General features: G+C 44.4%; 1 protein-coding gene across 4 annotated transcripts; it reads left to right on the forward strand.

Moving 5' to 3' along the window:
* Positions 1 to 7,148: 7,148 nt before the first annotated feature.
* CDCA7 (cell division cycle associated 7) lies at positions 7,149 to 16,367 on the forward strand. 4 transcript variants are annotated; one of them, XM_084209285.1, is made up of 10 exons: positions 7,149 to 7,204; positions 8,710 to 8,829; positions 9,237 to 9,347; positions 10,815 to 11,066; positions 11,472 to 11,549; positions 12,222 to 12,413; positions 12,846 to 12,986; positions 13,392 to 13,541; positions 14,134 to 14,270; positions 14,578 to 16,367. In XM_084209285.1, the coding sequence occupies exons 1-10, from the start codon at positions 7,184 to 7,186 to the stop codon at positions 14,606 to 14,608; spliced, it is 1,233 nt and encodes a 410-aa protein (XP_084065411.1). In that variant the 5' UTR covers positions 7,149 to 7,183; the 3' UTR covers positions 14,609 to 16,367. The 4 variants fall into 4 exon arrangements, with proteins under 4 accessions (XP_084065411.1, XP_084065412.1, XP_084065414.1 ...); XM_084209286.1 differs by having other exon boundaries at positions 12,225 to 12,413; XM_084209288.1 differs by lacking the exon at positions 7,149 to 7,204 and adding an exon at positions 7,928 to 7,991.
* Positions 16,368 to 16,587: the final 220 nt, after the last annotated feature.

The following is a 16,587-nucleotide window of genomic DNA, read 5'->3' on the forward strand; positions in this document are numbered from 1 at the left end:
GGGTGGCTCTGCACTCTCCAGGCGCTTGTTCCCGGTGCCTTGCAGGTCAGAGGCGTGCTGCTCTGCTGTGAACCAGCCGGCAGCTCAAGCGCCTGTGAAACCCTGCTCCTAAGCAAGGCAGCTCTGAATGTGAGACTCCCTGGAGCAAAGGCACTGCCCAGGCTGCAAACACAGCCTGCTTTTGTTTGCATACAGCCAGGGCAAGTCCCCGTTCAGCTGGGAGGGGAGAGTGCCCATTTGTGCCTCCCCCCAGCTCTGCCATGACTGAGCTAATGTCCCATGAGAACCTGCTTTCTTGCTGTGAAAAGGGGATGGGTGATTTTGGACATGGCTTACTTTTTAAAGAAAAAACTGGCCACTGCAGTTTTGCTCTATCTTATCTGCTCCCACAGATTATGTTCTAGCAGTTGGCCATGTATGACAGCATGCTGACCAGAATCTGGCAACTTGCTGAGCTGATTTATGGAGCAGAGGTTGCCTCACTGAGAACAACAGCCCCCAGCCCTGGCACCCCTCACCTCTGTCCTGCTCTTTAGCTCAGGATGCTGCTCAGGATCAAACCCCATGTATCTTAAGACTTTCTATAGCTTGCAGACTTCTTGCCAAGAACACTGGACTGTACATCAAATATATGCAATTGATTTTTTTTTTTTGATTGTGCTAGAGAATGCACTTTGACATAGCAATAATAATAATAATTATTATTACTTTAGGCTGGGAAAGATGGGCAGTGACTTATATAACTGTGGAAAAACCCCAAACTGAGAGACCTCCTGGCATCTCATGTCACTAAATGGAATCAAATAGCTGTGCTACCTCTGAAAATTACATCTGAGAGAATTATTTTCTGTATTTGTGTCCACCATAGAAGGGTTTTTTACATAATATTCTTATCTAATGAATTGCCACACTTAGCAGTTCAAGCCAGTTTGTTGCAAAAAATTTAGAGGTTAGAGAGGAGAAGTCTATTAAAGCAATAACACTAATAAGGGTCTGCCAAGATCACGTTTGAGTGAATGTAAATACAGGGCATTTGAGATTAACAACTCAGAGGACAGAGGAATAGCGCCGACAGGCAGTGTCCCCCTGGAGAAAGGCGAGCTGGGGCTGCATCGTGCAGCTCTTCCCTGCGGCTCCCACGGCAGCACCTCCCACGCTCCCCACAGCCCCTGCCCGGAGCCGGGGCTTCCTCCGGGACACCCCCCGGACACCTCCGGGACTCCTCCCGGACACCCTCCGGGACACCCCCCAGACACCCCCCGGACTTCTCCCGGACACCTCCGGCGCTTTTTGGCAGGTGCTGGCAGGAGGAGACACGGACATTGTGCTGTGCAGAATGCAGTGACTTAGTGTACCTGGGGCTCACAACACATACATTCCTTTTCCTGCCTTAGCAAGCAGGGTGAGGGCTCCCTACAGCAAAGAGGGCATTTCCCTCATGCTGTGGAAAAATCCCAAGGGCTTGAAAACTTGCGATGTGCCCTGGGGACCTCTGGCAGGCACTAGCGAGCCCTGAGGGAGGCTTTCTACTTGTCCCCCTCACTCCCTCCCTCCCGAGAGAGCTGCCTGGGGAGAGAGATCCATGGGGAGGAGGTTATGCCACCACCTCTCCTCACTCTCAACTTCTCCCAGCAACCACATCTTGCTGAAGGCTGCTGGAGGCAATGCAAATGAACACTTGTGAAAAGGCAGTGGCAAAGCTTATATAAAAGGGCAAAAAACAAGACTACAGTAAGTATTTCGGTTACTTCCTGATAGCCTTCTGTTTCCCACAGCTATACATCTGCAGAATATTTTGTTAGTGATTTCCTTATGATGTGACTAAATGTAATTTGTGTTTTCAAAGGAAAATAAAAATCAAAGCCCAACAATGAAAGGACTGGGATCTCGCATTTTTGAAAGTGGCTACTGCATATCAAAACCAGCTACTTTCGATCAACATTTTTTGCTGTGCATTTCGTGGAATGGCTACAGGGTAACCAAAAGAGCATTGTAATTACATTCCCATAACGTGCATCATAATGCTCTGGGCTCCAAATGATCTGCTATACCTTTGGAATTATCATTAAGGTTTCTATCAAAAATGACCACATTTCAGCCATTCTCTTAGTGCACTGATAAATGTAGTATCAACTGCACTTTTCCTGACACTAACTTGTATTATTCCTTTGGTTTTCCTTTTCTTATTCTTTCAATTTTTGTGGTCTTGCCAGTTTGTGTCAAAGAAACACAGTATCAGATAGGATTGGACACGACCACCTTCAGTTCAACGTGCAGGATGCATTGGCACCCAGCCTTTACTAACAAGAAAATCACAGCAAAGCACAAGGAGATACAAACCTGTTAAATTAAAAGGAGAAAATCTATTTCTCCTTGGAGAGAGAAAAAAGGAAAAAGATACTAATTGCATTGTGGAGGTATTTTAGGGAGCTGGTACAGTTGGTCTTACTAGAAACTGATTGTACATGTTTTATATTTAAACTTATATTTATTTTACAAAATCTGATTCTGCCTATCAGAGCATAGTGTTGAAGTGTTTACATTAAAAAGGTATGCCATAAAAATTCATGTCCAGTAAACATTACAGAGATCTAGCTGTAATTAAATCTCTAAAAGTGGCTATCCTCCTTCTTCTCTGTAAGAACAAGTGTGTCCTTTCTGGATTGCAATCAATAGCAGGTTACCTGATTATACACCTTATTATGTCTTATATAGAAGTGTGAGCCACTGGAGGGTGACATGTGAACAAATAGATATGCTTGATCAGATCTTTTCAAGAAACACACCTTACAAGAGAGAGAAAAACAATTAGTGTGTGTTATAGGTTACCGATTTACAATTTACATCATAAATCAATGTCTGATTATTTTAATGCAAAATGTTTTTTAGCTTCATTTTATTGCACTAATGGTTTCAATAACACACTATAATTTTCTCAGATGAAGAGGTGATTGGACAGCTCTTACAGAAATTTTTAATTACTGTCATTAGTGGCTGCAATATTTTTTTCCTATGGACCTAAGATATGTGTTATTGCATTGTACTGTGGTTACTCTGTGGCCACAAAAATTCAAACTCTCCCTTTCCTCCCAAATGTTTGCATCTATAAACACGTGTCACTGTGCCAGTCTCATCACAATAAATACTAGCATCACACATTAACTAATTAACTAATGTATTCACATGCTATTTTAGGCAGGTGTGGTGGTACATCCCCATCCTTAGGCCATACTGTGATTTCAGAAATACTCATTAAGCCTTGGCCTTGACAAGCACCACCTGGGCTAAGCTCTTGAGCTTATCAGAAACACTGCCTGCTCGTAGGAGCTTAGGCTTTCTAGCAAGGCTGTTTTTTAACAAACAGCCTTGAAAACTGATTATTCTTGCCCAAATAAAAACCCAAGTGGAACAAGATTTTTGTTGCCACACTTTAAAAGAAAATTACCGACCCAAACTGTGGCCAGAATGGAAAATTGCTGTGACTAAAGCCAACTCTTTTGTGACCCTCTAAAGAGCAGTCCTAAGAGAGACCCTTTGAGCCCCCCTGGACTGCAGCAGGCTGTGACCAGCATCCCCCCTGAGTGGGGCGTCTCAGAGCCAGCCAACTCTCATGGTTGCCACACTTGGGGGACCACTGCCGATCCAACAGTGGAGCCTGGGCTACCCCCACTCCTCCAGACTCAACCCTTTGCCCATTGAGAAGATGCAGAGAGAAAGATGTGAGTACTTTGAGGAATTCAAAGAGAATTTTTCAAATGTATATACCTTGTATGCGGTCCTTTGGGTCTGTGTGTGAGTATGCCATAGCAAATGTACTATGAATGTTGTTCTCCTAGATTCTTAAGTACTTTAAATTTGTAAGTAAGTTAGGCCTATTACTGAGTTACAGTAAATTCTATGAGAATCTTTTGTCAAATTGCTTACATTAAGCTGTCAATTAAGTGCTGTTAAGTCTAAGTGCCATTAAAACTTTTATGCTGAAACCATTTTTCAAGCGTGGGGCTAAGTTTGGCAAGAAATCCATTCTGAACCTTGTGGCTCAATGGGAGGGTCTCCCTTATTCTTTTTTATCCTTACTCTTTCTCAGCCTTACCCTTTTTTCCGTGTAGATAATTTTTGGTTAATTTTAGTTTTAAATTGATTTTAGACTTCAGTATAATTTTTCTCTGCTTTAACCATCTAGTAAGTAGTGGAGTGAACCTTGCCAATGAACTTTGTCATGCTTTCACTCTTATATTAAACATACTTTTGCTGATACCTTTGCCAGGGATTCTTTGAGTGTCCTAAAACACTCATTCAGGACAGCAGGTAAAAATGTATTGCTTCAATTAAAAAAAAAAAAAGAGGGGGGAAAGAAGCATAAAGAGTGTTGAGTGTAGTTAAGATAGGAAGTGTGTAGGAGAGCCAGGGACAGGGCAGCAGGAGTCCTGCCTCCAGAGAGACAATGCCAACAGCCAAAATCTGTGGGGTGACACAGAGGACGGCACTTGTCCCTTGTCCCAGCAGACCAAAGGTCACATCTATTGTTTCTGACAATGGAGCTATTGTTGGAGGCCCATGTTCTTGCTGCTGCTTGAAGCTCCTAACATGTAAACAACTTTGTTTCCCCCCAGATAAATGCAGAAAATGTTGTATGCTCAATCTACTGCATGTCCCTCCATGATTCCAGCCTATTCCCCTAGCACGTCTTCCAAGGGCTGCTACCACGTAGTGACAGCTCATTTCAAAGACAGACGAGACCGTAACAGATTATTTTCTTGAAAACACCTGATAAAATACTCCAGCTGATCTTTGCTGACATATGAGCTCTGAGGAAAGAGCTTGCTGGTTGCACAGGACAGGCTATGCAGGATCCTGACTGGGGGACTGAACAGGCAGGGATGTCTTCCTCCACCCACATTAGCCTATTTAAGTGCGGCTGAAAATGCAATGTTCACCTTTGAGTTCAGCTTTGCATGCCTTCAGCTACTGTTAATAGCTAGGTGTAGGACAGTGGTGCTGCCTATGTCTTGACAAACACAGAAAAACTTTTTCCATCATGGTAAAGCCAGTTGGTAAGTTTGTTGTGTCCATCTACCCAGAGCACCTGGGCCCTGCAGGGCAGAGCAAGAGCATGCAGGCCATGAAGGTGAAAACGGGGGAAATCACAGTGCCACAGGTCACAACAACCATCTCTTGAGTTACAGACCTTCATTTTCTGGTACCCTTGCTGTGTGCTGTAGGAAGGGAAGCCTCTGCCCTTCACATACATCCCATTTCTCTTTTCCCTGTCCTGAGCTCTTCTCAGTCATCTGTAAAATATGTGAGCTGATATGCACAGTTTTCAATAAAATAATTATTTTTCACATGTTAAAAAACCCCTGACAACACAGTTCATGAAATGTCTTGTCTGGATTCCCCACAAAGTCTCTGCTTTGAAAGCCATTTGGCTACATATGGAGTTTGAAAATTTGAAGAATGCATTAAGCATTAAATGGACAAGTAACTGCAGTCTGAAGTTCTGCTTTAGCTAGTGCCATCAGCACTCCATAACATTTCATATGATGCTCTTGAAAGCTATGAAGGTTGGTTACTTTCGTAGTAAAATTCTGATAATTGTGATTCAAGATATTAAGGGCTTTTACTGTTCATAAACTGAATCTCTTCTTCCATGTAAGTAATCTAGTATTTCTAGACTTCATTTTCTGAAAGTAGTAGAAGTACATCCAAATTCAAAAAATATTCCCCCTCTTCCCAAAGGGGCTGTCTTGTCTGGAAGCCAGGTGGGTGGCAGTCCTCCACTAATGTGGATTTAGAGGAATGGAGAGTGGTCTGGTCTCTGGAGAACTGGTTTAGTTCATCTGCTTTTGTGTGTGCTGAGAAGCCAGCAGTGCAGGTAAGTGTGTAATTATGGGCTTATTTAAAATGGAGATTCTTTTACACGACAGATTGCAGCACGAGCAAGAAGAATAATGCCCACAGAAAACAGAACACCTCCGTGAGGGCTCTTGTACCCTATTGTGCTGTAGGCTATTTACAGGCTTTGGCTCAGAGATGATTCCTGGTTTGCCTTACACGGGCACAGGTTTGCACGTGCTGCGGCCTCCTCCCTCCTGCTGATTGCAGCGGGACTCGCCTGCTGCCAGCGAGGCACCTGGAAATGCTGAGCAGGAACAGTTGCACTGGTATTGAGCCCTGCTCCAACCACAGCATAAACAGAGGATTATAGCAAACACCAGGGCCACAAATCCCGTTCAGCTTCTTCAGGGCTTCTCCCGTTACTATTGCTGCCAAATACCACGTAGCAGTTGTTTCGCTGTGTTTAACAGCTGTACTTGATTTAATGTGCTATTATACATGTTACCAAAAATGGTTTAAAATGACTGATCTATTTTCTTCTGGCCTGTCTTCAAATAGTATTGGGATTGCAGAGGGCAAGGCAGCCAACCTCTCTGTAAAATTCTGTTGAACTGCTGTTACCCGCAGAGCAGAGGCATCACCCAGAGTCTCACTCCTGGTGCTGATCCGCGGGGCTGGTGAGCGGTCCCCCATTCCCGGGCAGCCTGTGCTGCGGGCCCATGTTCTGACACAGCGCACTCGTACCACGCTGCTTGGCTGGCGGTGCTGGGTGCGGCCACTGCTGAGGGCAGCCAGCACACGGGCCCTTGGCTTTATTTCGTGGAGAAGCCCCACAGCCTTTGAAAAGCGGCAGGTTTAGGGAGTTTATTTCAGAGTGAAGCCAACCTAGGTTTGGCATATAAAATTATTTAAAACAAAAAAAGGAGAGCCAGAAACTACGGAGGCTTCCCAGCTAGCCCCGCTTAGGCAGGAGTGCTCGTGGGTACGGCCCACAGCCCACAGCCCCCCTTCCGCAGCCGAGTCCCGCCACGTTCCGCCCGGGAGCTTTTCGCGCCACAGGGCCAGGCCCTTGCAGCTCCACAAACCCTACACCACGAATAGAAAAAAAAAAGGGACCTCCGCACTGGCCCCTTCGGGGACATCCCGGGAGACCTGATGAGCTCCTTAGCAGAGGCGGGCGGGCGGGCACAGGGGAACCCGCCGGGTACCTGACCCCGCGGGGGTGTGCGCTGCATCTGCCAGGACGCGGGCGGCAAAGCGGGAAAGGCGCCGCCGGCCCCGCCCCCCGCGGTCCCGCCGCTTTGGCGCGAACCTTCAGTTCCAGCGCTCGCCCGCCGCCGCCAGCATGGCCCCGCCGCGCCCGCAGGTGAGCGCTGCCCGCCGGCCAGCCCTAAGGCCGCGGGGCAGGTCGCTGCTGCTACGGAGAGGGGAGGAGAATGTGGCGCTTGCCGCCGCTCCTGTGGCACTCCGGGGTTTTGCGAACCTGGGCAAGCCGGACTAAGCCGCGCTGCGGGAGGCTGGTGGGGTCGGTTGGGGGGGGATGTCTTTAGTTTGTGCACCCCAGGGAGAGCGACGTCCGGGTAGCCCCACCACTCAGACCGGCAGCTGCGGGTCTCCCGCCCCGCCGCGGTGCTCAGGCGCCCCGCGCATGGCGGTGCCCATGCCCGCCTAGGCGGGGTAGGGAACTCAGCTTGAGAGCCGCTGGCGGCGGAGAGCCGTGCTCCCATCGCCCCCGCCTCGCCGAGGGCGCGGGGCCGGTCGTGGGGCGGTGTTGTGGGGAGCGGCCCCGCGCGGCAGGGACCGGACGGGACGGGCGGGAAGGCGCACAGGGGTCGGCCCGGCCGCGTGTGTACGGGGCGGCACCATTTTAGCGGGAGGCGGGAGCGGCGCTGGCTGGGACGGGCGTGTTTGCGAGCCCCTGGCTAGCCCGGGTCTCCTGCGCTGGGCGGCTCCGCGCCTGGGCCCCCCCCGCCCCCCCCCCCGCGGCCCGGCACATTGGCCCCGGCTGCCCTCACCCTCAGCCGCGGCGGGCGGCACCAGAAACCGCTCCTTTTGTGTCTGGGGCCGGCCGGGCCGCAGTTCGGTGCTCGGCGGAACTGTGAAGCGAAAAGCCGCGACCAGAGCGGTGCTGAGGAGAGGACGGAGGGCTCCAGGTTGGCCCGGGTAGCTGCCGCTGAAGCCCTGTGGGTCCGGCGTTTGGCCCAGCCGGAGGGCCCGTGAAGCGCCCCCGATCACAGCCGAGCAGCACCTCAGTGTGGGCGCTGCTCCCCGGCCTCGCTGCCAGCCAGCCTCGGGGGATAAAATGGGTCACTGCCAGTAGAAACATTTTCTGGGAAAGGAAGACCTGAAGCCCATGAAAAAAGTCTTCTAAATCGGTGGCAAAATGAACAAAACAGTGAGCTGCTTTGTCTAGAACGGTTGTTTCAAATCTGTGGGTAGGATTCTTTGGGCCCTTCCGTAAGAGCTGCAGAGTACTTAGTGTTTGCCTCAGACTGCAAATAATAAGTGAATCAAAGTAGATTTCTAGGTACTTTTTGTGTACTTGCGCTTTTTTCCATCACTGGCTAGGATGACTGGGGAATGGCACGATTTATGTGCTTATTTCCACTTGCCTATTTGCATAAAAAGAGTATTCCTAGTTACTGGATGAAACTCATCTGTAACAATGATCAGAACGGTATCAGAGTAAAAACTATTGTCATTCCTAACGTAGAGATTTATTTCAAAGCTGATGTTTTTCTGACTTGCATTCAAGTTTGCTAAACATCCTAAAATTTTCAAACTTCCTAAGCTTCAGTAGAAAGATATTCTCAAAAGCTACTGTGCTGCAGTAGGTCTCTTCTTAATGGTGTTGCTGTTGTCCTTTTGTAGCGTCGTTCAGGAAGGAGAAACTTCACAACCTTTCGAAACACGAAACTGATTCCCATGGAAACATCCTCATCCTCTGATGACAGTTGTGACAGTTTTGGTTCTGATAATTTTGCAAATACAGTAAGTACAGTACGAGAACAAATAAGATCATATTTGTTGAACTAGTAAAGATTGCAAAAATGTCAAGCTACTTGCTCTGCTTATGGTTTTGTATAGTAGTTAGAAACCTGTGCTATATGCTGTTATTTCATTTCAGTCTTTACTTGTGCATCTAGGTGGTAATTGTTGGAAATAGATTAGCTATCAATTCTGGCCTTTGATATGTCACCTAACCTAATGTACCTGGTAATTTACAGCTGTGGTTCTAAAACCCCTTGTGAAATGCCTTAACTTTTTTTTTTCTTTATTAAAAAGCTATTTGCCTTAACTTTTTTTTTCTTTATTAAAAAGCTATTTGCTTGTACTGCATGTATCAATGTTAAAAATTTTCTGTACAACTTAAATTAAAGGACTGTTTCTTTTTATAGAAATGCAAATTTAGGTCGGATATTAAAGAAGAACTGGCAAAAATTTTTCATGAAGCCTCTGATGATGAATCTTTCTGTGGCTTTTCAGAAGATGAGGTTCAAGATGCATTAGTAAGACACTTGATTTTTGTTTGCTGTTTTATATTTAAATTCTTACACTTTCATAATTGGAGAATAATGCCAGCTTCAGCTTGAAGTTCACTGTTTCAGAAGGAAGCATCATTTCATTTAGTAAACAGTCCAAGTAGCCAAAGTTTAGTTTTCTTTTTGTCTCCAGGAAAAGCACTCAAGAAATGGAGCTTTAAAAATCCGCCATATGTATTTTGAAATATACCTCTTGAAACTATCCTTGCTGGATGTTACTCTGTTGGAACCTAACATTTCTGGTTTCCTCAATATGAAATGTTAGGCTAGCCCATGGACTCCGGGAAACCTCAGAAAAATTCCTGTGTGTCTGACATGCAGTCAGACCTCCACTCTGGCAGTGTAACAGGGAATGCTGTGCATCTTTAAACAGTAGAGAAATAGTTATAGGTGGTGAAATCTGCCTTCCTGCTTTTCCTTGACATCAGTTTTATTGCTTAAAAAGACCAATAGTTGATATGCAGAAGAGAAACTGGAGTAGTGCCACATTTGGCAAAACCAGGTTCGTCATGACGTCAACACATGCTGAGAAATGACTAGAAGAGAAAAATGGCTAATTGGAAGAAATTACATTTGAGTTAAAACACAGTTATAAAGAGAGTAAGTAGGAGACAAAGCTGGAGTAGATAAATATAAAAAAAGTCAGTAACTTCACGTAATGTACAACCAGAATCACACACCTGCTTAATAAAAACCCTGTATGAATAAAAATGGCTATTTGATGTCCATTCTTACTGCTGATCAAAGTAAGACTGTCTTGTTGTGTCTAAAAAGAAAAATCAAAGCCTATTGCATAATGAGCTTTTAACTAAATTATGTCCTCACTGAACCATTGGTTCTTGGGAAATTTGTAAGCAAGACATCAGAATGTGAAGATCAGAAAGTACTGTGATTTTATTCATAATTATTTTATTGGTTGGCTCTAGAAGGAAGTGTCCTTTTTTTATCATTGATACGGTGAGATGACTGTACTTGACAGCTTACAAAATTGGGTTTGACCTTGTGCAGACAAGCGCATAGTGGAGTGGCTTTTTTTACAGCCAAATGCTAAATGTAGCAAAATTGAGCCCTTTAAAGGCAGTTCTCTTTCTCATACCATACACACAAACAGTTTTTGCTATTAGACCTACAAGTGAGAGACAAGCAAGACTGCTGCAACTGCTGCAGATACTGCGCTCCCTTTTCTGGTGTGTTTGGCACAACCATGTGGGTCTCCCTGAGAGGAGACACCCGCATGATTGTGCCTAAGAGGAGGAGAGTTTGTATCCCTGTGTCCCCTCTCCTTTCCTCCCACTCCAGAATACACTTGGACTGGATGTCTGGATTTCAGCAAGGTAGCCTCTTAACCTACTTCTAGACAAAATGTTGTCCACTGTATTTAGCTGCAGAGCAACTCCCCTGGATTTACATGCTTCCATTTTGGTTTGTTAACAGAAATTGGAATCAGATTCAGATGAGAATGATGCAAGTGCTGAAAGTGAGATCGATCAGAGAGGGCAGAAATGCTCTGTTCCTCTGAAAGTAGCCATGAAGTTTCCACCTCGAAGATCAGAGAGGAGGAAGGGTGGCATGGAACCTGTTCCTGAAACACCGATGCCTGCTCTAGATTCAGACTCTGACACTGAAGAAAATGGTTCTATGTTTTTAGAAAAAAGAGCTTTAAACATAAAGGAAAACAAAGCAATGGCAAGTACTCTATGTCTTTCAGTGTACTCTCCCTTCTCTGCCCACCCCACCCCCCCCCCCCCCCCCCCTTCCTTTCATCTCCTGGGGGATCTCTGTTTAAATTCACTGTAATGGGAATTACGTGAATGCATTAAGATGAATTTGCATTCCTAAAATATAAATCTGATACTTTCTATTTACTGGCATATGAAAATCCATAGGCTGCAAGCCTAACGACATAATAAGTTTTGAGCATTCCCAAATTACTTGCAGCCACTAAAACATAAATATGACATAAATGCAAAGAGTTGAAGAATGACTGCATTTCCTATAAGTAATTGTACTTTTAGCCAATTGCCCTAGTAGTCTGTAATAGCACATAAATACCCTTTTAAAGCTCTGCTTCATTTTTCTCTCTCTTGTTAGCTTGCAAAACTAATGGCTGAGTTGCAAAATGTTTCTGGTATCTTTGGTGGGAGAAAATCGTTGCCAGCTGTCAGTCATGTGAGTATAAACTTACTGCATTTGCATTCAGATTTCTAAGAGTCAAATTCTGATATTACAAAGCAGGATTCTCAATGTAAAAACTTAATAAACTGTGCAAATCAAAGTCCAGTTAGAATTTTATTGCTTCCTTAAATGAATATCCTCATTGTGTAATTCTTTCTCGATTTGCCATGGTGCAAAGCAGAACAGATAAATTTATAAAGATTAAATGTCTCCACAGGCCAATAAAGCCAAACAAGGTGCTGTGTAAATAAAGATGTGTTTGTACAAAGGCTGGAGATAAGGGAGGGCAGCTCAGACCTGAATATTCTGTGAGTTTGGAGCCTTGAAAAACACCTGGCATTTAGCCTAACTTTTAAGAAGGTTGGGTTGTGAATCAGCAGTGTAATGAATTTCAGTGCTGATGTATTTGTAATTTGGGTGAAGATTAGAAGAACGCTGAAAATTGCAGCTCCTCATAGACACATAGCTTTTGACTATTTCTCAGTGACTACAGAATGCCTAACATGAACTTGCTTAGGATCTTCTTACCTTTGGTTTTCTGACTGGGACAGGGATAGACATGTCTTTGGAAAAAATGAGAGGATGGATCTTTAGGGGAGGAGTTCAGTATAGGGTCAGGAGCTATCTTTGTTTTCACCTGTTACATTAGGGGCTTTTAAACATTAGCAGGGACCAAAGCGACTTCCAAGGCGTTCACTGCCCAAATGTGCCTTGAGGAGGAACCCAGACCGGAGTTCTCGGCCTCACACAAGGTCCAGGTCCTTGATTGAAGGTCCTCCTACTCTTGTACCAGAAGAGGAAGAAGATGACCCATACATCTTGGTGAGAAGAAGAAAGATGTCTGATGAATACCTGGAGGTATGATGAAGATCTGGTTCTCCTGTTGTAGGTTGTGAGGGTGGTTTTGTATGAAGGTTTCCCTTCAAGAAAATAGCGATTCATAGAGTTGATGAGGTTTATCAGTATGCCATGGCCTTAGAAGAATTAAAAAGAAAAAAAAAGGTATTTTGTATATGCTCTCCATTTCCTCCTCCTTTTCCTTGAAAAACCACTTCCTCTTGCACTCCAGCAGGAGTGAAGCAAGATCAGCAGCATCACTACACCCTGAGGGGGACAGATGAGGTAAACGTGCTAAAGCTGCATCCATATCATTTGTCTGTACAAAGTTCTGTTATATCTTGCTTAAATATTTGGTGGGTGTTTGAGACTTCAGCATTGCTGTGATGATCCTCACTTTTGTAGAGTTTTTGCTGAAACTAATACTGCAAGTATTGTGTCTTTGCTATTCAGCATGAAGCCCGAACTCCCAGGAGGGGTCACCGTGGTGCCATGGCTTTTCCACATGTTGTACGCCCAGTTGAGGACATAACAGCAGAAGAGCTGGATAATATTTGTGGATCTGCAAGAGAAAAAGTATATAACAGGGCCATGGTAAGTATATTCCAGCTTTGTGAAATGTGTACTTTTTTTGTTGTTCTGTGTTTGTGTTTTAGTACCCTCCCTCTCACTGAGAGGATGTGATTTTTGGGAGAAATATGTCTGAGATCTTGAAGGCTCCCTTCTTATTTTTGCCTGAATTTGTAGAATGGCCCTTACCAAGGCAATTAGCTTATTTTCACTCTGGAACAACTGTAATACCTTAGTGAAAACCAGCCAGGTGAAGTGATTACCAGACACTGAAGATACAATGTCAAAACAGTCTTGGTACAAAATTGCAAGGTGGCTTTCTGTTTCGGGATAAGTGCTGCTAGCTGCCAAAGAGATTTTTTTCAATGCTTTTTTCCCCCTATCTAAAATGCCATCTTAAATGTCTTGCTTGTTTTTCCTGTGTTCTAGGGATCCACCTGTCATCAGTGTCGCCAAAAAACCATAGACACCAAGACAAATTGTCGTAACCCTGACTGCGTAGGAGTGCGGGGCCAGTTCTGTGGGCCCTGCCTCCGCAACAGATACGGGGAGGATGTCAGAACAGCACTGCTGGACCCGGTAGGACAGTGCTCAGTGGTGGCTTTTTGTGCTTGCCTTCCACAGCCAGGGGTATTGGTCACTGGCAGCAGTAGTTTTAACAACTGCTTACTGTGCTGTAGTACATCATGCACTCCTGGCTTGATTCACCCTGAATCACAGAACTTGTTGTGTTGTGTAGAACTTGTTGTATTCACTGCTTCTGTAGTTTTAATTGCAGGAGTAAAGTATGAGAACAGAGCAGCAGCCAAAATATTCTTGTGTTTGAGCATCAAAATAGTGTTCTCTTTATTATTATCTCTGTGTTAGTGCTTAATGCCCTAGGGAAAGGAACTGTGTTGTGGACAAAGTGCTGCTGCTGTGGGCTGTCATGCAGGTGTTAAAACAGAGTGGAATGCTTCATGTGGTTATGTGCAAGGCAGGCAATGGAGAGCTTAATCTCCTACAGACTGAGGAATTTGTACTCTTGTGCTGGTTTAGATGACTTTATGCAGTGCTGATGTTCGCTGCAGAACTCAGTGTGTAGCAGGGCACTCTCCTAAGTTGTGAGTGTGAGTTACATCTGGCATAGCATCTCAGCTAAAGGGCTTCTTGTTGTCTCTCTTCTGTATAGACATGGAGGTGCCCCCCATGTCGTGGAATCTGCAACTGTAGCTTCTGCAGACAGCGAGATGGCCGATGTGCCACAGGTGTCCTGGTCTATCTGGCCAAGTACCACGGCTTTGACAATGTCCATGCCTACTTAAAAAGGTGAGTGTGCCAATGTGTCAGTCATGTGGTCTCATTAAGTGGGATAAGCATCTCAAAAGTGGGAGGGAAAAGGTGTCCACATCCTAGTTCATCAGGTAAATCTCAAGATCACTCTGTGTTGCCTCCAGAATCTGAGATTTTGCCCTATGATTTTTCTGATACACTGAATCTTACCTGAAAAGATCGATATATTCACTCTGCCTTTTAGCTCTCAACCTTAATGTGTATTGTCAGGGCTTCCACTAATTGGTCCAAAGAGTTTTCAGTGTTTTGCTACAAGCTGACTCATGTTTTACTTGTCTTTCAGTCTGAAACAAGAACTTGGAATGGAAGACTGAAGCTGTGACTGCCTTTAAATTACATATTCTTTCACCAACATAATATTATTGCCTGCAATGAATCGTTTAATCAAATGAGATTACAAAGTGCCTTCTCTGCTTCCCTTTCCTTTTGGGTAAAAAAGGATAAAAACCTTTCATTTATTTCAGTATAAATCATACTTGGAAAAGATATTTAATGCAGGTCTTCACCCACAGGCCATTGTTTTCTCTTAAGACAACTTTGCAAATCAGATAGCATCAGTCCTTTTTACCTTCTTTTTTTTCTTCCTGAAAGGAGATGGGGCTTTAAGCCATCACTTTCACTCATGCAGCAATCTATGCTGCAGGTTTACTTATCCTCCAAAAGTGGTTACAAAAAGATAGAGATGTTCTGAAAACTTGGGGTGGTTTTCTCCACAGAACAAAGCAGCCAACTTCTGCAATACAGGCACTTCATGATCAAATGGAATTGTAGAATTTTCTGAAACAACAGCATGTTCTTAAGTTATAAAAGGAAGCTCTATTAAGTTGCAGCTGAGCAGTCTCCAAGCACTAATATTTGGTTTTATAGATTTCTAAAAGTTCACACTTCTAGAAATCTATAAAACCATTTCAAGGGGGATTCTCTGAATTAAAAAATGCAGTTTGACATTTGCCGTGGCACTTTGTGTTTTTGCTTAGATGAGAGAAGGCCACTGCTGAAAGCTTCCACAGCACTAGCATTGCCTACTGGTGAAAGTGATGGCAATGTACTGCTATACACTGTGTAGTGACCACTGTCTAAAACAGAATGTTTCATGTGTTAAATTACTGTTTTGGTGGACTCTCCTTTCCCTGTTCTTGCTGCAGCTGCAGAACTGCTTTGTAGAGTCAGCAGTGGTCCTGGGGAAGAGGGATACCTCCAGACCAGGGCTTGGTCAACTAGAGGGGTGGCAGTTCGTGTGGCTGTTGGCCATCTTTGAGTGGATGAAAGGTGGTAACTTGTTTAGTTTAGTTATCAGGAAAACATGCAATGAATGTTTCTGTATCTGGCTCTTTGTGATTGTGGAAGGTTCTTTCACATGACATTTGTGAAATGTAAGTACAGCAGAAACGGAGCTGAAGAATTCTGATACGCTGAGCACATAGCGGTCTCCTGTACTCTGTTGTAAAAAAGAAGGTGCCATGAAAGTTGCATCCAGAGAACCATAAAGTATGTAAATGTGCTCAGTTTTGTTATGGAAACTACTGTAAGCTTTGTATAAGGTTTAGAATGTAATGCTATAAATAATGTACAGTTGAATAGTAGAAGAAACACCATGGGTTTACACTTCTGTGCCTGTGCAGTATTTGCACTGTGTGTATACAAAATGATCCACAGTTCATACCTTTCTGGGAATTGCATCAGTGTGTGTGAGAGGGGAGGAGAGAGGAATTTAGAAACAACAGATATTTATGTCTCAGACTTGCAGTCCTATTGAAAATCTCTTGTCCTCTCTTTGTCTGTTTTTATGGTGTGAATAGCTGTGCAATCTGAGGTGTGGAGAGTGCTCTTCCCTCTAGGTACATTTTGTGAAGAAGGAACTCATTTTAGAAATACATGTTCTGACAGATAAAAGTGGTTGGGTTTTTTTTTTCCTCCTAATTGCTTGGCTTGCCTTCTGATTGCTAGAGTGTGAAAGTACTGTGCTAAAAGCAGACCCTTGTGTTATATTACAGAGACTGCTGTATTTAGATTTCTTCAGATCTAAACTGTTCTGTACAAAATTCTTTATTTTGAAAATAAAAATTTTCAGTTTTAGAATATTTTTGTCTCTGAACTGGTTTTAAAAAGCCTCTTGGAGCTGTACTTCTCTTTTATCACTCTCAGGTGAACTTACACTGTGAAGTTAAGAACTTGGTTGTCCCTGTCATACCTGGGGGATCAGTGGGACTTTGACATCATCTCTTGGCCCTGTGTTCCTGAATCAGGCTTGCTCTGATATTCATGTTGCTTGGAGTGAATTGTTCACTACCTG

This window comes from Fringilla coelebs (assembly GCF_963513975.1).
Source record: "Fringilla coelebs genome assembly, chromosome: 7".
Taxonomy (NCBI): Eukaryota; Metazoa; Chordata; class Aves; order Passeriformes; family Fringillidae; genus Fringilla; species Fringilla coelebs.